Below are 23,313 nucleotides of genomic sequence, written 5' to 3' on the forward strand. Positions count from 1 at the left end.
CATTCTCCCTTTCCACTTGCCCATTACCCCGGGGGTTGTAGCTAGTGGTTCTGCTAGTGGCTATCCCCTTCAAGAGCAAGAACTGGCGCAGCTCATCACTCATGAATGACGTCCCCCTATCGCTGTGTATGTAGTTCAGCATGCCAAACATGCAGAATAGATTACAGAGACACTTGATGACCGTGGCACTGGTCATGTCTGGGCAGGGAATGGTGAAGGGGAAGCGGGAATATTCATCAATGATATTGAGGAAGTATACGTTACGGTCGGCAGAGGGAAGGGGTCCCTTGAAGTCCAGACTTAGGCGCTCGAATGACCGTGTGGCTTTGATAAGGTGTGCACGGTCAGGCCTGTAGAAACGAGGCTTGCATTCCGCACAGGTGCGGCAGGCTCTGGTCATTGCCCTGACCTCCTCGATGGAGTGGGGCAGATTGCGGGACTTTATCAAATGGTATAGTCGGGTGACCCCTGGGTGACAGAGGTCGTTGTGGAGACCCTGTAATTTGTCCGTATGAATGCTGGCACACATTCCCCGCGATAGGGCGTCTGGGGGTTCATTAAGGGCTCCCGGCCTGTACATAATATCATAGTCGAACGTGGATAGTTCGATCCTCCACCTGAGTATTTTGTCATTCTTGATTTTCCCCCTTTGTTTGTTATTAAACATGAAAGCCACCGACTGCTGGTCGGTGAGCAGGGTGAAACGTTTGCCGGCTAGGTAGTGTCTCCAATGCCGCACTGCCTCCACTATAGCCTGCGCCTCCTTCTCGACAGAAGAGTGCCTGATTTCAGGTCCCTGAAGGGTTCGGGAGAAGAAGGCCACAGGTCTCCCAGCCTGATTGAGGGTCGCAGCTAAGGCAAAGTCTGACGCATCGCTTTCGACTTGAAAGGGAATGCATTCGTCCACTGCACACACTGCAGCCCTTTCAATGTCCTGTTTAATACTGGTGAAAGCCTCCCGAGCTTCAGCTGATAGTGGGAAGGACGTCGATTTAATGAGAGGTCGGGCCTTATCAGAGTAATTGGGCACCCATTGGGCATAATACGAAAAAAATCCCAGGCACCTTTTTAAAGCTTTGGGATTGTGTGGCAGGGGCAGTTCCTTTAGGGGGCGTAATCGGTCAGGGTCCGGTCCAATTACCCCATCTTCCACCACACAGCCGAGGATACAGAGACGGGTTGTGTTGAAGACACGTTTGTCTTCGTTGTAGGTTAGATTCAGCTTTAGGGCAGTTTTTAAAAATCTCGCAAGATTTAGATCGTGGTCTTGCTGGTTGTGCCCACAGATAGTGACATTGTCCAGATAGGGGTAGGTAGCTTGTAGTTTATTCTCGTCAACCATGCGGTCCATCTCACGTTGGAAGACCGAGACCCCATTTGTTACCCCGAAGGGCACTCTGAGAAAATGGTAGAGGCGCCTGTTCGCCTCGAAGGCGGTGTATGGGCGGTCCTCCGTTCTAATGGGGAGCTGGTGATATGCGGATTTGAGGTCGATAGTCGAGAAGACTCGGTATTGCGCAATCTGGTTGACCATTTCTGATATGCGGGGTAAAGGGTAGGCGTCCAGCTGGGTATAAATATTAACAGTCTGGCTGTAGTCAATTACCATCCGTTTCTTTTTGCTATTTTTAACTATGACTACTTGGGCACGCCACGGGCTGGTACTGCATTCAATAATGCCTTCCCGCAGGAGTCTGTCCACTTCTGCCTTGATAAAGTGTCTGTCTTCCAGACTGTACCGTCTACTTTTGGTCGCTATGGGCCTACAGTTCGAAGCGAGATTAGCGAATAAAGAGGGCGGGCTGATTTTTAAGGTTGATAGGCCACAGACTGTGAGTGGCGGCTGGGACCCACCATATGCTAGCGTGACACTTTCGTGGTGGCACTGGAAGTCCAGGCCCAAGATTACATTAACACAGAGTTCTAGCATCACGAGGAGTTTAAAATCCTTGTAGTCCATGCCTTTTACAGTCAGTGTTACCACACAGTAGCCCAAAATGTCTGAAGTGTGGGGCTTAGCAGCCATAGCAATTCTGCTCCGTGTAGGGGTTACCATTAATGAGTGCTGCCGTACCAGGCTAGGGTGGATAAAACTCTCGGTACTCCCACAGTCAATTAAACATTTCATTAAATTCCCGTTTACCTGTATGTCCATCATGGATTTTGTCAACGGGTGTGGCCTGGATTGATCCACCGTGATCGAAGCCACTGTTGGGCCCTGGGCGGCCGTTGAGTCGGGAAAAGATGGCGGATCCCAAGATGGCGGCCCACACGGCACGCATGAGGCGGTGACGGAGTTGGAAATCGGATTCCCCCTGCAGGCTTTGCTAAAATGCCCCTTTTTCTTACATTTGAAGCATGTAGCGTCCTTCGCTGGGCATCGTTGTCTGGGGTGCTTGGCCTGGCCGCAGAAGTAGCATTTCGGGCCTCGAGACATTGCCGCTGTAGTAGGACTCCTGGGTGAACTTCTGTGTGGGGACTCCGGCGGCGTAGAGCTGGTCTGAGACCTGGATGGGGAAGATGGCTGATTCCAAGATGGCGGCCCCCTCGGCGCGCATGAGGCGGTGAGGGCCGCATGGCCGGAAGAATAAAAGTCAGAGTTTTTCTGGGCCACGTCCAGCGATCGCGCAGTGGCCACTGCCTTTTTTAAGTCCAGGACCTCCTTCTCCAGCAGTCTCTGCCAGATATAATTCGATTTGAGGCCCGTGATGAAGGAATCGCGGACCAATTCGTCAGAGTACGCGTTGGCCGTCACGGCCTTGCAGTTACAGTCCCGGACCAGGTCCTTTAGGCCCTGTAAGAAATCGTCCATTGATTCCTCTGGTCGCTGCCTGCGTGTAGCCAGCAGATGTCTGGCGTACACTTCGTTTACCGGCCTCTGGTATTGGGCCTTCAGGATAGTGATGGCCTCTGTGTAAGAGGTGGCGTCCCGGATGAACGAATAAATCTGATGACTTACGCGAGTAGTCAGTAGACTCAGTTTATCTACCTCGCTAGCGGATGAGGCCCCCGCGAAGAGTTCGAAGCATTTGAGCCAGTGTCCAAATTGATTTGATGCTTCAGCAGAATGTGGATCCAAGTCCAGACGCTCTGGTTTTAGGAGTCGATCCATCCTAGTATTCTTTAGTGATTAAAATTGATGGGCCTTCAATAACCACAAAACTAGAAGTTATAGACTTAAACAAGTTGGCTTTTAATCATTAAGATCAGAGCTAACATCTCAACACGCCGACTGGTTCACAGGAATGAGTCATACAGATCCTGGGATCTTTATGTAAGAGAAGTCAGGGGCGGAGCCAAGAGCCAAGACCTGGAACCTCCCAGGTTAGTCGGGAAAGAGGAAGTGAAACAATACACAGTGGGGGAGGGTAATATACATGAGTGCAAAACGAATACAGGATCAAGACAAACAGATTTCATTACATTGCACAAGTAGTCACAAGGGTAGTCACTTGGGTGAAATTTGATGTTTTATGTGAAAAAGCCATCAAATGAATAATGTAAATAAAAAATCTGATGGCTACTGCTGTAGTGTGTCATTTCGCGAATGGGACTTTCACATTGAGGGCTTAGGATTACTTGCAATTGTCAGTATGGTGGTCAAATTGCTAGGAATCCGCTGGTTCATGGCCATTGTCGATGCTCAGGTAAGAAGCTGCGAGGCAAAATTGCTTGATTGGCTAGGCTAAGCAAATCTGGCCAAGATGAGTGCATTCCTTGCATCCCGGGCAGCAATGTTCTCGCGTACTGCTGCCGCTGGTTGATGGGCCTCTGCAAGATGTTCGTTTTCGCTCTCCTCCTACTCCTCCTCCTCCTCCTCATCTGAGGAAGATATGTGAGGAGCCACTTGGTCCTCAGGAATCTGCAAGCCACGACACTGTGCCATGTTGTGAAGTGCACAGCAAACCACGACGATTCTGGAGACCCTGGCTGCTGAGTACTGCAGGGCTCCACCTGATCTATCCAGGCATCTGAAGCGCATCTTCAGCAAACCGATGGTTTGCTCGATTATGGCTCTGGTGGACATGTGGCTGGAGTTGTAGCGCTCCTCAGCTTCGTTGGATGGGCTCCTCAACAGCGTCATTAGCCACGTCTTCAGGGGATAGCCCTTGTCTCCAAGTAGCCATCCGTTAAGTTGGTCTGGCAGACTGAATAGCAGAGGCACACTAGACTGGCGCAGTATGAAGGCATCATGGCAACTGCCAGGGTACTTGGCACAAACATGCAAAATTTCCTTCTTGTGGTCACGCACCAGCTGAACGTCAACGGAGTGGAAGCCCTTGCGGTTGACAAAAATACCTGGATTGCGATGGGGTGCCTTAAGGGCCACATATGTGCAGTCAACGACACCCTGCACCCTTGGAAAGCCTGGCAGATTAGCTAATCCAACCGCACGCGCCATGACACTTGCTTGATCCTTGGTGAAATGGATGTGATTGTGCGCGATGGCAAAGAGGGCATCGGTTACCTGCGTGATGCAAGTGTGTGCGGCCGCCTGGGAGATGCCGCTGATGTCTGCTGCTGATCCCTGGAATGAGCCTGAGGCAAAAAAGTTGAGTGCGGTGGTGACTTTGACGGCCACTGGTAAGGGTTGTCCACCTGGTCCTTTGGACTGCAGGTCTTGTTGCAGCATTGCGCAGATGTCACCCACTACCTCTTGCGAAAGTCAGAGCCGCCTTTGGCACTGCTGCTCAGACATGTTGAGGTACCTGACCCTGTGTCTGTAGACCCTGTTTGGGGGGTATCTCCTGTGCCGACGGGCTTCCATGCGCTGGCCCCTTCTGGCCTGTGCAGCTTCAGGTGGGTGAGCAGCAGCTTGGCGCTCCTGCTGGTGCTGCTGCTGTTGGTGCTGCTGTTGTTCATGGTTCTGCTGGAGCAGCGGCTGGTCTTCATCCTCATCTGATGTCCAGAAGGGAAGGAAATAAATGGCTCCCATGCTTCTGGTATATGCCTCAGTTGAGGAAGCACTCAGTGAAGGTGGCGAGAGGGGTTTCCCAGGAGGTCACACTGGAGATGTGTGTCAGGCTCCAAACTTCCACAGCTGTGGTTATGCCTTCTAAAAGTTCCCCCAGACCTGAGACAACAAAGTCCTGCCACCTGCAAATGATGGCTGATCAAATCTCCTTATAATGGTTGAGCTGCAGCTGATAGTCAGCGATCCAATTGTGCTCCCGCCAGGTTTCACCGTCGTGTTTCAGAACAGGCGTATTTCACGTGGGAAAAGGGTTAAAATCGCAAAGGCCTTTCAAAATGGCATTATAGAGGCAATTTAGTGCTTGTTAAGGGCCTTAACGGCCTATCCCACCTCTTGGAGGCGGGACGGAGACGGGACCATTAGACACAAATTAATGAAAATTGCTTGGAGGCGGGATTGGGCCCGCCCGCCAGTTTTTGCAATTTTAACCCCCCACACGCCTCCAATCCCGCCTCAACGGCCCGATGAAAATCCTGCCCTCAATCTTAAAACGGATATAGGTTCATTAAAAAGTGTGAAAAAATATCATTTTGTGCAGCTTTAGAAAAATCTCCCCATTGGTCTACACCGATAAAGCTGCTCTTTATTACGTAGATTCGCAGTAACTGGCACCCCATCCACTCTAGGCACCTGAGAACTGACGCTATAATGTGGATAAATGTGAGGTTATCCACTTTGGTGGCAAAAACAGGAAGGCAGATTATTATTTGAATGGCAATAGATTGGGAGAAGGGGAAGTGCAAAGAGACCTGGGTGTTCTTGTGCACCAGTCGCTGAAGGTAAGCATGCAGATGCAGCAGGCGGTTAAGAAGGCAAATGGTATGTTGGCCTTCGTAGCAAGAGGGTTCGAGTACAGGAACAAGGATGTCTTGCTACAGTTGTACAGGGCCTTGGTGAGACTGCACCTTGAGTATTGTGTGCAGTTTTGGTCGCCTTACCTGAGGAAGGACGTTCTTGCCATGGAAGGAGTGCAGCGAAGATTCACCAGGCTGATACCTGGGATGGCAGGAATGACGTATGAGGAGAGATTGTGTCGATTGGGCTTATACTCACTGGAGTTTAGAAGATTGAGAGGGGATCTCATCGAAACCTATAAAATTCTGTCAGGCCTGGACAGACTAGATGCAGGAAGGATGTTTCTGATGGCCGGGGAGTCCAGAACCAGGGGCCATAGTCTAAGGATAAGGGGTAAGCCATTTAGGACTGAAATGAGGAGGAATTTCTTCACCCAGAGAGTGGTGAACCTGTGGAATTCTCTGCCACAGAGGGCAGTGGAGGCCAGTTCATTAAATATATTCAAGAAAGAGTTGGATATATTTCTTAAGGCTAAAGGGATCAAGGGATATGGGGAGAAGGCAGGGACAGGGTACTGAATTTGGATGATCAGCCATGATCTCATTGAATGGCGGAGCAGGCTCGAAGGGCCGAATGGCCTACTCCTGCTCCTATCTTCTATGTTTCTATGTTTCTATGAAACATCTCAATGGAAGCAAATAAACTCAAGTGAGTTGTGCCACTGAAACTCAAGTTCACCACATTCCTGAGCTAGGCTTCTAACCACTTGATCGATCATGAAAATAGCAGCATTTATAGGGAATGTTGGATAATTCTTGGTGTGTGTTTGAACATCTTAAAAGAGAACTCGTGTTTATGTAGCACCTTATCACATCCTTAGGTCATGCCAAAGCACTTCACAGCCAATTAATCACTTTCGAAGTTTAGTCACTGTTGTTCTGTAGATAAATATAGCAGCTAATTTCCATACAGCAAAGTCCCCACTAACTGCAATGGGTCAGTTAATCTGTCTTGGTGGTTATTGTTTTGAGGGATAAATGCTGGTCAGGACGCCGAGAGAACTCCCCTGTTCTTATTCAAATAATGTCCAGACTGCAATTTAATCTACATCTCATCTGAAAGGCAGCATCTCTGACAATGCACTCCTCAAGTCTGCATTGAAGTATCATCCTAGATTAGGTGCTTGAGTTCTGCTTTGAGGCTTAAACTCATGACCTTCTGACTTAAGAGGCAAGAGTGCTGCACTGAACCAAGCTGCCACTTGTGTGTTAAATGGTCAGGAATATGCTGTGTTCGTTTAAAGGTGTTACCTGGATGAGCTAGACCCTGCCACAGCCCGCAACAAATCAGCATTGTATTTAGGATGTGCTTCAAATCCATCTGAAAGAGAAAGAAACAGTAATGAAGGGATTCTGAATTACATTTATATATTAGTATATACATGTGTTGGTACAATACCATCTTTGCATTGTAAAAGCACATAAGACTTCAGTTTTAGAAATAGTACAAGTTCTGACAAATAGTATTCTACTTGAATATTCAAAGTTGTTCCACAGGTTCTATTTGCTCTGCAGCACATTATTTAAAAAAAAACTTCTAATTAATTTTACAAATTAAGCAAAAGCAGATTAGGTAGCAAGATTTCTGACAGAGCCCGGAAACTGCTTTTACAAAATCTCACTAGCTGTCGAGTTACAATTGTGATGAGATGTTACAGGATTTCACTACATACTTTACCAGCCTTTCAAGATTTCTCCACTTGAGAAAATTAAGGTACATTTTTTGTAACAATGCAATACAGATTATAGCGCCCAGAATAACTGGAATTGGACTGACCACCGCCCCCCCCCACCCCCCCCACTTTAAAATCCATTTTCTCAGAAGTCACAGGTAGGGTTTTGTTTCTGTTAAGAAAACCTCCACATTTTTGTATTAAAGTACACAATTATCAAAGAGTTAAATATCTACTAAAGCTTCAGTAGATTTTACACATTCGACTTTGAGCCCATCTGGGGTTAAATGTAACCTATCCTCACATTTCCCAAAGTGAAATTCAGGAAAATTCAAAGGAATTGGAGGAAGTCACCACAAAAAAGGATTCCACTATAAGGCATGAAAGGACAAATCTCTTTAAGACCATTTACTGTAAACCTGTGCTGAACAAACAGCAAACCATGGGCCATATCTGCCCTCAAGCTGTAGCTATACAGCTCACAAAGCCACGTATACTTCAGATGTCCCCGGGGTTACTTGTGTGTCAACCTGTTGAGTCAGGAGGTTGTGGGTTCATAGTCTCACTCCAGAGACTTGAGCACAAAAATCCAGGCTGACACTCCAGTGCAGTGCTGAGGGAGCGCTGAACTGTCGGAGGTGCCGTCTTGGGGATGAGACGTTAAACCGAGATCCTACATTGAAACAGTGACTACACTTCAAAATACTTTGTTGGCTGTAAAGCTCTTTGGGACGTCCTGAGGTCATGAGAGGCGCTATATAAATGCATGTCTTTCTTTCTTTTCAGCCTGGTAGTTTGCAAAGTTCTGTTCTCAGTGCTGCTCTCTCGTGGATGGAGAACTTTGAAATCCACCAATAAGGAAGCAGCGCTATGAACAGACCTTTCTATGAATAGGCCTTTGAAATTCAAAATGGTGAAACCAGTGACATCCGAAGTATACTCGATCAACAGTAGGAAGACTGGTCAGCGAAGCCGAACATCAGGGAGAAAGGAGATAGTTCTGGGGTCAGCAGCCAGTGAGCACTTACTCACCAGATACAAAAATCAGGAAAAAGGAGGTGGAGACCAGTGTTTCTCCTGAGGGACAGAGTACAGTAGGGCCTGTCTCTGTAACAGGTGCAGACCAAATGCTGCCACAGAATTGAGTCGGTAGTGGGTGGGGGGGGGGGGGCTATATGGGAAATCAGGAGATTTCCTTCCCCCGTGAATTATTCCATAGCACTGGGTTAGTGAGCAACTATGCTGCATGGTGTAGCACTGACATTAATACAGATCAGAAAGAATCCTGGTTTGATCCTGGTCTGTGTTGTTGAATTAGCTGTCTTCAGCCAAGGTGGAGTTTGTCCTCAGTGGTTTCAAACCAGGATGTGGTCACTATCCAACCTTCCCTGCTGAATGGATGGATTAAGGATAAGGACAGGATCAGCTGTTTCCATGGACAAATATCCTGACAGTACAGTCTCACATGAATAATGACTGTTGTATCTACGCTTTAATGCATTAAATCAAGCATGTAGATACGTCGAATTAAATCAGAGTCAGGCAGACAGGCTTATAACTGCGATGTTCACTTTATTGCGTAAAATGGCCGACTGCCGTTTTCCCGGGTAATTCTGTGATATCCGAGTGGTAAGATCAGAAGCTGAGAGAAGCGAGATATTAGGAACAAAACCCAACTGTTTATTTACACGGTGTAGCAGAGAGACATAGCTCTTACAAGCTGGAGGCCAGGCACATTTCTTACTGCACGAGCCAAGATGGAGGATGAACCTCTGAGTGATACCCATAATGCAATGCCACATTACCGTAATAACTGGTGTACCAGGACATTGAATACATGACCCATTACCTTAAATACTGGTGAATGTGAACTCTTAATATTTGGCTCCATCTGGTGGATAACTTAAACATTACATCCCAGATTACTATATCCCTCCCCTCTTAAGTTGAACATTAATTTCTTAACAACATTCATAAAAAGTCCCATAAGGAAACTCCTTTAACGATAGTCCATACTGAACGAATCTAGCAGGTCGTTATCAATCTCTCTGGCGGCTTGTGAGACCTTAGTGAACGTCTTACAGTCAAGTCCCTGCTTGGTTGTGGTTGAGCCACCTGCTGCTCCTGAGCAGTACTCAGAGTATCTGACTCTGCTACGATGGTTTCCTCTTGACGAAGGGGTCCAGGTGGAACTGGCTCTGTTCGTAGTGGTGGTACCACCCATGCATTTGGATAACTGGGGGCCAACTTGTCCTCCGACATCTCCTCTGGAACCTCCATTTCGATTTCCCCTTGTCTGGTCAGTATCTGATCTACATGTCTGCATACTACCTGACCAGTTCCCACCATGACCGTATATGATACTGGACCGGTCATTGAGTCTATGACACCAGGAATCCATTTTGGACCATAACTGAAATTCCTGGTAAGGACCGTATCTCCTTCTCCAAAACTGCGGCTCTTTGTCCTTCTGTCATGGTTCTCCTTTTGTTTGATTTGTCGGTTTTCCACCTTCCTTTTTAGATCTGGGTGAACCAGGTCAAGAGTGGAGCGTAGTCGACGTCCTAACAACAGCTCAGCAGGAGAGAGTCCTGTGGTAGATTGAGGTGTTATTCTGTAGCTGAACAGAACTCGTGATACCTTGGCTGCCAAACTCCCTTCCGCACTTTTTTTCATCATCTCCTTAAATGTTTGTACGGCTCTCTCCGCCAGTCCATTTGAAGAAGGATGATATGGAGCTGAGGTCACGTGCACTATGCCATTGTTTCTCATGAACTCTTTTGTTCCTGTACTCACAAAACACGTGGCATTGTCACTTACTACGATCTCCGGTAGCCCTTGATTACTAAAACTCCTACACAGGCAGTCTATAGTAACAGTAGATGAAGCAGAATTTACAGGGTAAACATCCATCCATTTGGAATGGGCATCAATGATTATGAGGAACATCTTTCCCATGAATGGACCTGCATAATCTACATGTAATCTTCTCCATGGTTTATCCGGCCACTCCCAGGGGTGGAGAGGAGCCGCTGCTGGTGCCTTCCTGTGTACTTGACAAGTGCTGCATGTCTTAACTAGATTTTCTATCTCCTCATCTAGCTTTGGCCACCACAAGTAAATCCTTGCCAAGGCTTTCATACGCAAAACTCCAGGATGACACTGATGTAGTTGCCCTAGGATAGACTGTCGTGCTGGCTGTGGAATAATCACTCGTGCTCCCCACAACACGCAACCATCCTGCACACCCAGCTCTGTTTTCCTGACACTGTAAGGTGTGAAATCAGTCCCTTCCGGATGCTGTGGCCAACCCCTCATCACATATTCTCGGACTCTAGACAGTACTGGATCTTTACCGGTCCATGTCCTTACTTGTTCTGCGGTCACAATTGCCGTGTCTGTGTCCTCCAACATCAAAACTCTGTCCTCTGAAGCTGCACGGATAGGTGTACCTGGCAGTGGAAGACGGCTCAAGGCATCTGCGTTCCCATGATACTTGCCCGCCTTGTAAACGATGACATACTCATATGCCCTCAACGTCACTGCCCACCTCTGGATCCGGGGTGACACCATCTGTGGTACTGCTTTCATTTCATTAAAAAGAGATAGAAGAGGTTTATGATCGGTGCATATGGTGAATTTCCTGCCATATATGTACTTGTGAAACCTCTGTAACCCAAACATTACTGCTAACCCCTCTTTATCTAACTGGGAATCGTTTTTTTCCGCCAGTGTCAGAGTCCGAGACATAAACCCTATTGGTCTTTCTGTTCCATCTTCCAAGCTGTGTGAAAGAACCGCCCTCACCCCGTAAGGTGAAGCATCACAAGAGAGAATGATGTCTTTCTCTGCATTGTAGTGAACCAGCACATCCGAGGACAGCATCAGTTTCTTGGACTGTTCAAATGAAACCCACTGTTCCTCTCCCCACTGCCACTGTGTCTCCTTGCGCAGAAGTTTGTGAAGCGGTGCTAACACTGTTGCCAAGTTTGGTAAAAATCTGTTATAATAGTTTAGCAGTCCCAGGTAAGCTTTTAACTCAGTCACATTGGTAGGAGCTGGGGCCTCCTGCAGTGCTTGTACCTTCTCCTTGATTGGATGGAGCCTGGTGGCATCCACTCTGTGTCCCAGGAACACGGCCTCATTCCCCAGGAAAGTGCACTTACTCCTCTTGAGCCATAACCCAGCCTTATCCAATCTTTGTAGTACCTCTCTCAGAGTGCTCAGGTGCTCCTGGTTGGTTCTTCCTGTCACCAGAATGTCATCCAGATAGATTGAAACATGTGGGATCCCTTGCAGTACACCCTCGATAGTCCTCTGGAAAATAGCTGGACCAGATGAGACACCGAATGGTAAGCGGTTATAGGTAAACAAACCCTTGTGTGTATTTATGGTTACATACTTCTTGGATTCCTCATCTAGTGTAATCTGCAAGTATGCATGACTCATATCCAGCTTCGTGAATTTCTTCCCTCCAGCCAGGTTTGCAAAGAGATCCTCTGTTTTGGGAATAGGATACTGTTCTATTTTAGACACCCTATTTACTGTCAATTTATAGTCTCCACAGAGTCTTACCGAATTGTCCGGTTTTAAAACAGGTACAATGGGAGCTGCCCATTCTGAACATTACACGGGTTCCAGTATGTTCTCTCTCAAAAGATGGTCAAGCTCAACCTCTACCTTCGGTTTCATGGCATACGGCACAGGTCGTTGTTTAAAAAACCTTGGCAGTGCCTCCTTGTCTACATAAATCTTAGCTGGGGGGCCATTAAATGTGCCAAGTTCTTCCTTGAACACGTTCTCATGTTCAATCAACACTTCTTGCAAAGACAACTGTTTGCCTCCCTCTATTTGATTTATTGCTCCCCAATCTAATTTAAGTTCTTGTATCCAGCCCCGACCTAACAGGTTTGGTCCGGAACCCGATAGTACAACTACAGATAGCTGTTCCACGGTGTCCCTGTGTTGCACAGTTACAGTAGCTGTACCCAATGTCGCCACTCGTTCACCAGTATATGTTTTAAACTGCATAGAGCAAGACTTTAACTCTGGAACTTTTGCACGGTTCCACAAACTTGAGTACTCCTCCCTGTTCATGATGGTCACACCGCATCCTGTATCCACTTCAAAGTTGACCTTAGAGTCATTTACTGTCAGTTGCAAAATGATAGGATCCACTTTTGGAATGTTCTCTACCATACTATGCATTATGAACATGTCGTCTTCTTTCTCAGCTTCTCCGCTGATGTGATGTGCTCCCTGTTTTTTCACTTCTCTTCCTAAGTTTTGCTTTCCTCCCCCTTTTGGTTTATATTCCTCCACGGTTGCTTTTGCCCTGCATGCACGTTTTATATGTCCTTTTTTCCCACATTTGTGGCACTTTTCCTCCAGAAACCTGCATTCCCTCGCCAGGTGATCGCCATTGCATCTATAACATGCTCACGTTGTGGTTTCTGACGCATGCTTATCTTGTGCACAATAACCTGACCTGCAACTCGCTTTGTAGTAGCCCAGTCTGAACCTTGTATTTCTTTTACATCTCGGTTCGCTGTCTCTATGGCTTGAGCAAGTTCCAACGCTTTTTCATACGTAAGCCCAGTCTCAGACAATAATCTCCGTTGCATTCGATCATCCATTATCCCGCAAACTAGCCTATCTCTCAGCATGTCTTTCAGGTTGTTGCCATAATTGCAATCATGTGCCAATTTCCACAACACCACTACATAATCCAATACAGTCTCTCCCGGTTTTCTGTTCCGTGAATTAAGTTTGAAACACTGTACAATCTCACTCGGTCTGGGATTGAAATGGTCCTTCAGCAAGGCCACTAAGTCAGCAAATGATCTGTCTCCAGGCTTTTCAGGACTGCATAAGGTTCTCAATAAACTATACATCTGACTTCCCACGGAAGTGAGCAAAATAGCTCTCCCTTTTCCGACATCAATTATATCATTTGCTTCAAAGAAATGCATCAACACCTCGCAGTATTCATCCCAGGTCTGCGTCTAAACATCAAAAGCAGAGATCTTTCCTACCAGCAGTCATGATCCGTTATTCAGTGTTCCTTTTCTTTTTTTTCTTCATCAAGATGTGATCTGTTTATCCTCGTCGCCAATATGTGATATCCGAGTGGTAAGGTCAGAAACTGAGAGAAGTGAGATATTAGGAACAAAACCCAACTGTTTATTTACACAGTGTAGCAGAGAGACATAGCTCTTACAAGCTGGAGGCCAGGCACATTTCTTACTGCATGAGCCAAGATGGAGGATGAACCTCTGAGTCATACCCATAATGCAATGCCACATTACCTTATAAACTGGTGTACCAGGACATTGAATGCATGACCCATTACCTTAAATACTGGTGAATGTGAACCCTTAATATTTGGCTCCATCTGGTGGATAACTTAAACATTACATCCCAGATTACTATAAATTCCCATAATACAATGCACATTACATTACCGTATTGACTGGTGTCAAGCTCGCAATCAATACACAACATCCCCTTTTCCTTGGAAACAAACTTGCAGTTTACAAACAGTTGCTTACAATAACACTGCATAACTTATTTGGTTTATAAACTTTTTACAAACTTGTGTCTTACCACACAACTAAATAATTCCCAGGTTTAAACATTTAACATCACCCATGCAGTTCTCGCACAGTTTATATTGTGACATAATCAGACAGTCGTTGGGGTTTTCTTTTAACCCTTTGAGGTCTGGCTGTATTGGGTATGTCTGACATGTTGGTGTCAGTGGGTATTGCCTGTGTCACAGTTGTATGTGTGTCAGGGCCTACTATACTGTCCTCAGTCCCTTGTGTTTCCTCCTGCTCATGGAGTGTCTCCTTTGGTCCATTGGTTCTGTATTTCTTCACAAACGTAGTGTTTCTCGAGTAGCGTGCTCCGTCTGGACATTCTACTACTACTTGACTACCTGCTTTACTCAAAACTTTGTGGGGTGTGGCATTAAAAGGAGTGGTGAACTTGTCCACTTTGTCCTGCTGTACCAGCACCATGTCGCCAACTTCCACCTCTGAGTATTGTGTTCTCCGCTGTTCATCTGCGTACAATTTGGACTTGCGTTTTTGTTCTGCATCCCAGTCACGTACTTCCATGTCAGCGCACGACTCTGTGATGTCTGGCAGCTTTCCTCTCATTTTCCATTTAAAGAGCAGCTCTGCCGGGCTCTTTCCTGTCGTGGCATGGTCAATGCTCCTGTACACAGTCACATATTTTCTAAGTTCACGTTTCCAATCTAGTCCTTCTGACTGAGCAATTCTGATTCTCTTTATCAGCGATGCATTCTGGCACTCGACTTCTCTGTTAGCCTGAGCCCATTTTGCTGTCGTTTTCAGGTGTTTGATCCCGTTGTTTTCACAGTATTCTTTGAATAATTCAGATCTGAATTGGGGACCATTATCAGACTTGCAGGTGATTGGCAAACCATGACGGCTGAAGATTGACTCTAAACTATAATAACCTTCTCTGTTGTTGTGGATGTCATGATAGTAGCGATCATAGTAGCGACTATAATAATCAACTACCACAAGAATGGAGTGGTTGGATGACAAGGGTCCCAGTAAGTCTATAGCTACATCCTGCCAGGGGCCCTCCGGTAATGGTGTTGGTCTCAACGGTTCAGGTGGGTCGGGTCTGGCTACTATCTGACAGCCGTGGCACACTTTACAATGTTTTTCAGCTGCCTTGTCCATGCCAGGCCACCAAACCTTGGTTCTGAGATGTTGCTTTGTTCCAACTACTCCCAAGTGTCCTTCATGTGCTAACACCAGGGCTCATGTATGTAACACTGTGGATAGCACGATGCGTGTTCCCCGAAGAACTAGGTATCCCACTACGCACAGCTCGTTTGCAATTGCTGCATAAGCTTTACAGTTCTCAAAATGTCCGTTTGTGATTGCCTTCCGTACCTCAATCAGCTCTGGGTCGGTAGCAGAGGCTTCCTCCACCTCTCTAGTAGTGAGTGCTTTTGGTGTCGCACTCACAGCTACAAATCTCACGTATTCATCTGAGCCATGAGAATGTCTCTCCTGTTTTGCTGTCTCCCCCAGCAATCGTGACAGTGGGTCTGCAATGTTTTGCTTGCCTGGAATGTGTATCACCTTAAAATCGTACGGCTGTAATCTAAGTACCCATCTCTCTATACGGTCACAGGGTTTAGAGTGTGGGCCATATATCACTTGTAATGGCTTATGGTCAGTTACCAAGTTAAATTTTCGGCCATACACATATGGATGCAGCCTCTCACAAGCCCATACAAGAGCTAAGGCCTCTCTCTCTGTTTGAGAGTATTTCCTCTCACAGTCTGTTAAACTACGACTTACATAGCATATTGGCACCTCTTGTCCCTGTTGGTCCTGAACTAGTACTGCGCCTAAACCTACAGGACTGGCATTTGCTATCACCTTGGTTGGTGCGTCCTTATCAAAATATGCTAAAGTGCCGGCTCTGGCCAACTCTTCCTTGAGTGCATTGAATGACTGTCTCTGTTGTGATCCAAATTTAAATGGTGTGTCTTTTCTCGTCAGGCGTCGCAGTGGCTCTGATAGCGTTGCAAACTGCGGGATGAATCTGCTACTGTACCCAACGAGTCCCAAGAAACTCCTCACCTCTGTAGCATTCTCTGGTTCCCGAGCTTCTGCCACCGCTCGCACTCTCTCTGCTGTTGGTCCGATGCCCTTTTCAGACAACAGGATTCCCATGAAAATCAATTGGTCCATGTTGAATTGGCACTTCTGAGTTTAGTGTCAGTCCACTTTCCATTAGTCTGGTCATGACAGCGTGCAGGCGTCTGTCATGCGTTTCCTGGTCGTGTGCATGCACGATAATTTCATCTGAGATGTTTTCAACACTCTGTATTCCAGCTAAGGCATTAGCTATCTCGTGCTGATATTGCTCACTAGCTGAAGATACACCGAATATCTGCCTCTTGTACCTGTATACTCCGTTATGTACTGCAAACGTTGTGATTACTCGTGACTCAGGGGTCAGTTCTAGCTGGTGATAACCCCATTTCAGGTCTAGCTTACTAAACACCGTCAAGCCGTTCATACCTTGGAGTATCTCATCAACGGTGGGGATTGGATATCGTTCCCTCACTACTGCCTGGTTTGCTCGTCTCATGTCTAGGCATAACCTTACATCCTTATCCGCTTTTGGTACAATAACCACAGGGTTTACCCATGGGGTGGGACCAGTTACAGATTCGATAATGTCCATGTCCCTCAATTGTTTTATTTTGGCCTCTACTGCCCCCCTTAAGTTGAATGGTATACGCCTAAGTGTCTGGGCCACAGGCTTCACTTGTGGGTCGATATACAAACTGATCTGTTTTGTGTTCAGCCTTCCTACTCCCTGGAACACCTTTGGATACCGCTGTTCTAGTAGCTGTCTTACATCTACCACAGCTGAGACATCTGCGCCTATTTTTAAAACTCCCAGTTTCATGGCTGTCTCCCTTCCTAGCAACGACTCTCCATGGCCTTTAACCACACTGAACTCCACCTGCTCAGTTCTCTTACCTATTGTAATCCCACATGTGAATACACCTTTAACTGACAGTGGTCGGCTAGAAGCATAAGAGAATAACTTTCTCTCTGTCTTAGGGACATGTGACTGACACTTAATGTGTTCTGACTTTAATCCTTCCCATGTATTCTCATCTATCACATTACTAGTTGTACCCGAATCAATTAACATTCTCAGGTTTACTCCCCCCACACAAAATGTAAGTCTCTCTGTCACGTTATTTCCAGTAACAGCAAATGCAAAGTCATTTTGTTCCTCTACATTGTTCACACTGTGTTTCTTTGTACCCTTTGTGCAGCATACTTTGGAGAAATGATCCTTTCCCTTGCACTTATGACGTGTTTGTCCGCGTGCTGGGCATTTCGGATCTCTGCCCATGTGGTCTGTATGTCCACATCTGTAACATTTCCTTTCGTTCCTATCACCATTTCCCTTTGGTTTCTCTGTCGAGCTTTTTGCATAATACCCTCTTTTCTGTGTAACACGACGAACAATATTTGTCTCTGCCTTCTCTGTACATGACATGGCTGACATCTGCTCCTCGACGTTTTCACATTGTGAGGCCAATTGTAACATGCGGGTGAGCGTTAGACCTTGCCATTCCTCTAGCAATTTCCTCCGCACATAGGCTGACGTGCACCTGCTCAGGATAGCGTCTCTTATTTGATTATCCGCATCCCCCCAAAAGCACAGTCTTTAGCAGCCTGCCGCAAGTGAGTAGCAAATTTTTGCACAGTCTCACCTGTCTTCTGGGACAACTTATGAAAAGTCTGTCTAGCAAATGCTGCGTTGACCTGGGGCACGAAGTAGTGATTCAAAGCACTAACCACCGCCGTGTAGTCTGCTGGCTCTCCTGTGTCCAATAGAGTCGAAAAGATATCCTGGACATCTGGTCCTGCTAGGTGTAGAAGTAGAGCTCTTCTCCTCTGCTTTGTGGCACCTGTAGAGGTATCGTCGATAATGAGTCCTTTGCCGTCGGCATAAAGCTCAAAAGACGTTAACCACCTCGTCCATCTTGGACCCAACGTGGCTGGCTCGGCGAAGCATGCAAAATTTTGAATGCCGGTCTTCTCCATCCTAGCTAACTAAAACTTGGGCAATTACCTATCTAAAATGATTCCGTTTGTTATCCTCGTTGCCAATGTTGTATCTACGCTTTAATGCGTTCAATCAAGCATGTAGATACGTCGAATTAAATCAGAGTCAGGCAGACAGGCTTATAACTGTGATGTTCACTTTATTGCGTTAAATGGCCGACTGCCATTTTCCCGGGTAATTCCCATAATGTAATGCACATTACATTACCGTATTGACTGGTGTCAAACTCGCAATCAATACACGACAATGACCAATGGCCGAGTTTAAAAAAAATTAATTCTAGGGATGTGGACGTTGCTGGCAAGCCCGACATTTTATTGCCCATCCTTAGTTGCCCCTGAGAAGTTGGTGGTGAGCCGCCTTCTTGAATTATTGCAATGTGTGTGATGAAGGTACTCCCACAGTGATGTTAGGTAGGGAGTTCCAGGATTTTGTCCTGGACTAATATGTCCAAGTCATGATGGTGTGTGACTTGGCGGTGAGGATGAACCATACTGCACATTCAGGAGAGAGACAGGGACAGAAACCACCCCCCCACGCCCCACGCCCCCCGCCACCCCGCTCCCAGCCCGGCCCCACCTGAATTGGCAGAGTAGGACATTTACTCTGCATTTAAACTATATCTGATCTGGAAGAGGGGAGATGATTCCAACATGGAGTGCCCTAAACACAAAAGTATCCACTCCCCAATGCTAGCATCCCTCGCTTTAAAACACATAAAACTTCATTATAAAAATGTTTAAACATAATAATGCACCCGTGGCATTTATAAAGCACTGTACCTGTTACTGCATCTAAAATCAAAAGCACCAGCTGAAGCAAATAATATATACTTTTATATCTCAGAACACTTTCAAATCAGACTTTGAAAAACCTACTAAATTGGGACATGTTTTACTGTAGTTCTTCAGGTCTAAAAAAAGGATTTGGCATTTTGCAGAACAATTGCGACAGTGAGTTACTGAGTAAGAAAGAATACAGCATGATTCCTTTATGTTATGGCGTGCTTACACCATTTAAAAAACAGCTTTTAGAGTTAAAATGTGATTAATAGCTGATGGTCCCTACAGACTGAAAAACTTTTCCAAACACTGAGTCTGAAATAGAGCAAAACAAATGAACAAAATATTTCTCAATATGGTAACAGTATGTACTCTGGGAGTACAACGTGCTACAAAAAAGCTATTCTGGCACAGATTATGCATGACACTGCATCATCTAACAGTGAAATTGTTTCCATATAAGGTCGGAACTTACTGCCTGTTCAGAGGTCAATCTCTCTAAGCCCCTTCAGCTAGTCAGCTTCCTTCAGCATGCAAAAACATTGATATTATTACAAGCAAACCTGCTGGAGGGCAGTCTATGTTAACATTAGATGAGTACCATATATATATATACTAGCTGGCGGTGCCCGGCGGTGCCGAGGCTTTTTCGAGGGCATGTTGTTGGAAGAGAGAGAGAGAGCGACTGGGGGCGGGGGGGGAAGAGAGAGAGCGACTGGGGGGGGAAGAGAGAGAGCGACTGGGGGGGAAGAGAGAGAGCGACTGGGGGGGAAGAGAGAGAGCGACTGGGGGGGAAGCGAGAGAGCAACTGGGGGGGGAAGAGAGAGAGCGACTGGGGGGGGAAGAGAGAGAGCGACTGGGGGGGAAGAGAGAGAGCGACTGGGGGGAAGAGAGAGAGCGACTGGGGGGGAAGAGAGAGAGCGACTGGGGGGGAAGAGAGAGAGCGACGGGGGGGAAGAGAGAGAGCGACGGGGGGGGAAGAGAGAGAGCGACTGGGGGGGGAAGAGAGAGAGCGACTGGGGGGGGAAGAGAGAGAGCGACTGGGGGGGAAGAGAGAGAGTGACTGGGGGGGAAGAGAGAGAGCGACTGGGGGGGGAAGAGAGAGAGCGACTGCGGGGAGAAGAGAGAGAGCGACGGGGGGGGAAGAGAGAGAGCGACTGGGGGGGGAAGAGAGAGAGCGACTGGGGGGGAAGAGAGAGAGCGACTGGGGGGCGGAAGAGAGAGAGCGCCTGGGGGGGAAGAGAGAGAGCGACTGGGGGGGAAGAGAGAGAGCGACTGGGGGGGGGAAGAGAGAGAGCGACTGGGGGGGAAGAGAGAGAGCGACTGGGGGGGGGAAGAGAGAGAGCGACTGGGGGGGGGGAAGAGAGAGAGCGACTGAGGGGGAAGAGAGAGCGACTGGGGGGGAAGAGAGAGAGCGACTGGGGGGGAAGAGAGAGAGCGACTGGGGGGGAAGAGAGAGAGCGACTGGGGGGGAAGAGAGAGAGCGACTGGGGGGGAAGAGAGAGCGACTGGGGGGAAGAGAGAGAGCGACTGGGGGGGAAGAGAGAGAGCGACTGGGGGGGAAGAGAGAGAGCGACTGGGGGGGGAAGAGAGAGAGCGACTGGGGGGGAAGAGAGAGAGCGACTGGGGGGGAAGAGAGAGAGCGACTGGGGGGGAAGAGAGAGCGACTGGGGGGGGAAGAGAGAGAGCGACTGGGGGGGGAAGAGAGAGAGCGACTGGGGGGGAAGAGAGAGCGACTGGGGGGGAAGAGAGAGAGCGACTGGGGGGGAAGAGAGAGAGCGACTGGGGGGGAAGAGAGAGAGCGACTGGGGGGGATGAGAGAGAGCGACGGGGGGGAAGAGAGAGAGCGACTGGGGGGGAAGAGAGAGAGCGACTGGGGGGGAAGAGAGAGAGCGACTGGGGGGGAAGAGAGAGAGCGACTGGGGGGGAAGAGAGAGAGCGACTGGGGGGGAAGAGAGAGAGCGACTGGGGGGGGAAGAGAGAGAGCGACTGGGGGGGGAGGGCAGTCTATGTTAACATTAGATGAGTACCATATATATATATATATATAAGAAAATGTATCTAGCATGCGACCATGATTCTTCAGACATTGCTCTTCAAAGTGTCGCAATTTGTTACAGATGGAAAAACAATCTTAACAAAAAAGACTTTAAAAAAGGGAAAGAACGTCAGTCATTTCCTGCTGTTTTTTTCTTTCTCTGACCTTGATAACCTGGCCTCTCCCCAACAGCAGAAGCAGAGCACTTAGATGCAGCTGCCAATCTCCAGAAACTTCCCTCAGTAATTAGCATCTAATTGACCTCAAGACGTGCCTGCTTTGACCCGAAGTATCTGAGGTTAACTACAACTCCACCTTCACAGCTAAAGATCACAAGCATACTTTAGACTACAGACTACCCGTAAGTGCCACTGGAGATTGCCTAGAAGCTGTAATATGCCTTGTTCTGAAAATGTAATTCAACTTCCACATACACTTGAATACTTTTATCAGCTAGGGAAAACCACTTGCTTTTGCCTGTTTAATATCATGGCACCATACAAAAGTGCACTCCTGTTGTAAATAAGGACCTCATCTTCTAAAGCACACTTCAGTTCATGACCAGAGAAGACAGTGGACATTGAGAAAATCTGAATGTACACACCAAAATAACAAACTCCAAACTGCACCAGATGAGAGCGTGTACTGGGAGACAGCAAGTAAAGAAGCTTCCTACCCTAGATAATCTGAAGGTAACTTTTGCATGTTGTTTGATTACACCAAAGTACTACAAGTACTGAAGAAGGGATATTGGGGGAGAAATTCAGTTGTTTGCGCCTCCCGTTAGCGCCTTAAGAGGGCGTTAATGGGAAGCAAAGCAACTAGCACCCGGGCGCGGCGATGTTTGCGCCGCTCATGAAATTAACACGACATTTAGCAGCGGTGCTAAACACTACTGCCACGTTCTCCTGCGCCGGCAGGCCATGACGTCTGTCGAGTGCGCAACGCCCCGGTAGCGCCCCGGACCAGATATTGAGTGGCGCCCCCTGCCTTACTGCCTGCCGCTAGCAATGACAGGTTGAGGGGAGCATTTTGCAGCCAAAAAGGGACTGGGGGAGCGCTTTTTAAAGGCAACCGCTTCCTGCCTTTTTTTGTTGGTGACATTCTTGCACCATGCATTCTGAGAGAGAGAGAGAGACTTCTGGAGAGATTCAATGCTGTGTGAAGGAGTTTTGGGTACTGAGCAGCAGTTTGCAGGTTCATTTTGATTTGCCCTTCCTTGCTTCACCAGCGCTCTGAGGTAGCGCTTCGCTCCTCGGCCTTTGCGCCTTAAGACAGGTGTGAAGCGCCTGATTTAGCACTCCAATCACATCCAGGGGCGATAAAAGCCAAGTTTGCTGTCGGAGGCGATAATTAGCGCCAGGCGCTAAACTTTGTGCACGGCCGATAATGGTGCCCCAAAAGGGGCGATACTGAATTTTTCCCCCATTATGTTTTATCATTTTGTTCTCGGGACGTGACCAACACTGAAAAGTCATTCCTAGTTTCCCTTAGAAGGTGGTATTGCACCTTCCTGAAGCATTGCAGATCTTATGCTGATGGTGCTCCCATAATGTTGCTAGGTAGGGAATTCAAATATTTTGACCCTGTGACGATGAAAGAACCGTGATGTATGTCCACATGAGACTTGGAGGGGAACTTGGAGGTGATGGTTCCCTCTCCTCAGGTACTGCCTCCCTCCCTTTCAAAACCACATCATCACCCCCCCTCCCTTGACACCTCTGTCTATGCCCCCTGGTTATTAACCTCTCTGCTAAGGGAAATAGGTCCTTCCTATCCACTCTATCTAGGCTCCTCATAATTTTATACATCTCAATTAGGTCTCCCCTCAGCCTCCTCTGTTCCAAAGAAAACAAACCCCAGCCTATCCAATCTTTCCTCATAGCTAAAATTCACCAGTCCAGGCAACATCCTTATAAATCTCCTCTGTACCCTCTCTAGTGCAATCACATCTTTCCTGTAATGTGGTGACCAGAACTGTACACAGTACTCTAGCTGTGGCCTAACTAGTGTTTTATATACTAGTATAACCTCCCTGTTCTTATATTCTATGCCTTAACTAACAAAGGAAAGTATCCCGTATGCCTTCTTAACTACTTTATCTATCTGTCCTGCTATCTTCTTTGGACATGCACTGCAAGGTCCCTCTGTTCCTCAACAGTTCTCAGTGTCCTACCATTTATTGTGTAGTCCCTTGCTTTGTTATCCCTCCCCAAATGCATTACCTTACACTTCTCAGGATTGCATTCCATTTGCTACTTTTCTGCCCACCACGTTGATATCTTCCTGCAGTCTACTGCGTTCTTCCTCACGATCAACCTCACGGCCAATTTTTGTATCA

At 47.3% G+C, this 23,313-nt stretch overlaps 1 protein-coding gene across 3 annotated transcripts in view; it reads right to left on the minus strand.

Moving 5' to 3' along the window:
• LOC147117050 (integrin beta-1-like) overlaps nucleotides 1-23,313 on the minus strand; it is a 166,022-nt gene that overhangs the window by 115,341 nt on the left and 27,368 nt on the right. For 2 of the 3 annotated variants that reach the window (XM_085987645.1, XM_085987647.1), the window contains exon 2: nucleotides 7,081-7,150. In XM_085987645.1, coding sequence (XP_085843771.1) covers nucleotides 7,081-7,150 — 70 coding nt within the window. Of the gene's footprint in view, nucleotides 1-7,080; nucleotides 7,151-13,537; nucleotides 13,606-23,313 lie in introns of those variants that run through there. The other variant, XM_085987646.1, reaches the window with a different exon arrangement.

The sequence above is a fragment of the Somniosus microcephalus genome, chromosome 5 (assembly GCF_052327205.1).
Source record: "Somniosus microcephalus isolate GS21.2 chromosome 5, FLI_Smic_1.0, whole genome shotgun sequence".
Lineage (NCBI taxonomy): Eukaryota > Metazoa > Chordata > Chondrichthyes > Squaliformes > Somniosidae > Somniosus > Somniosus microcephalus.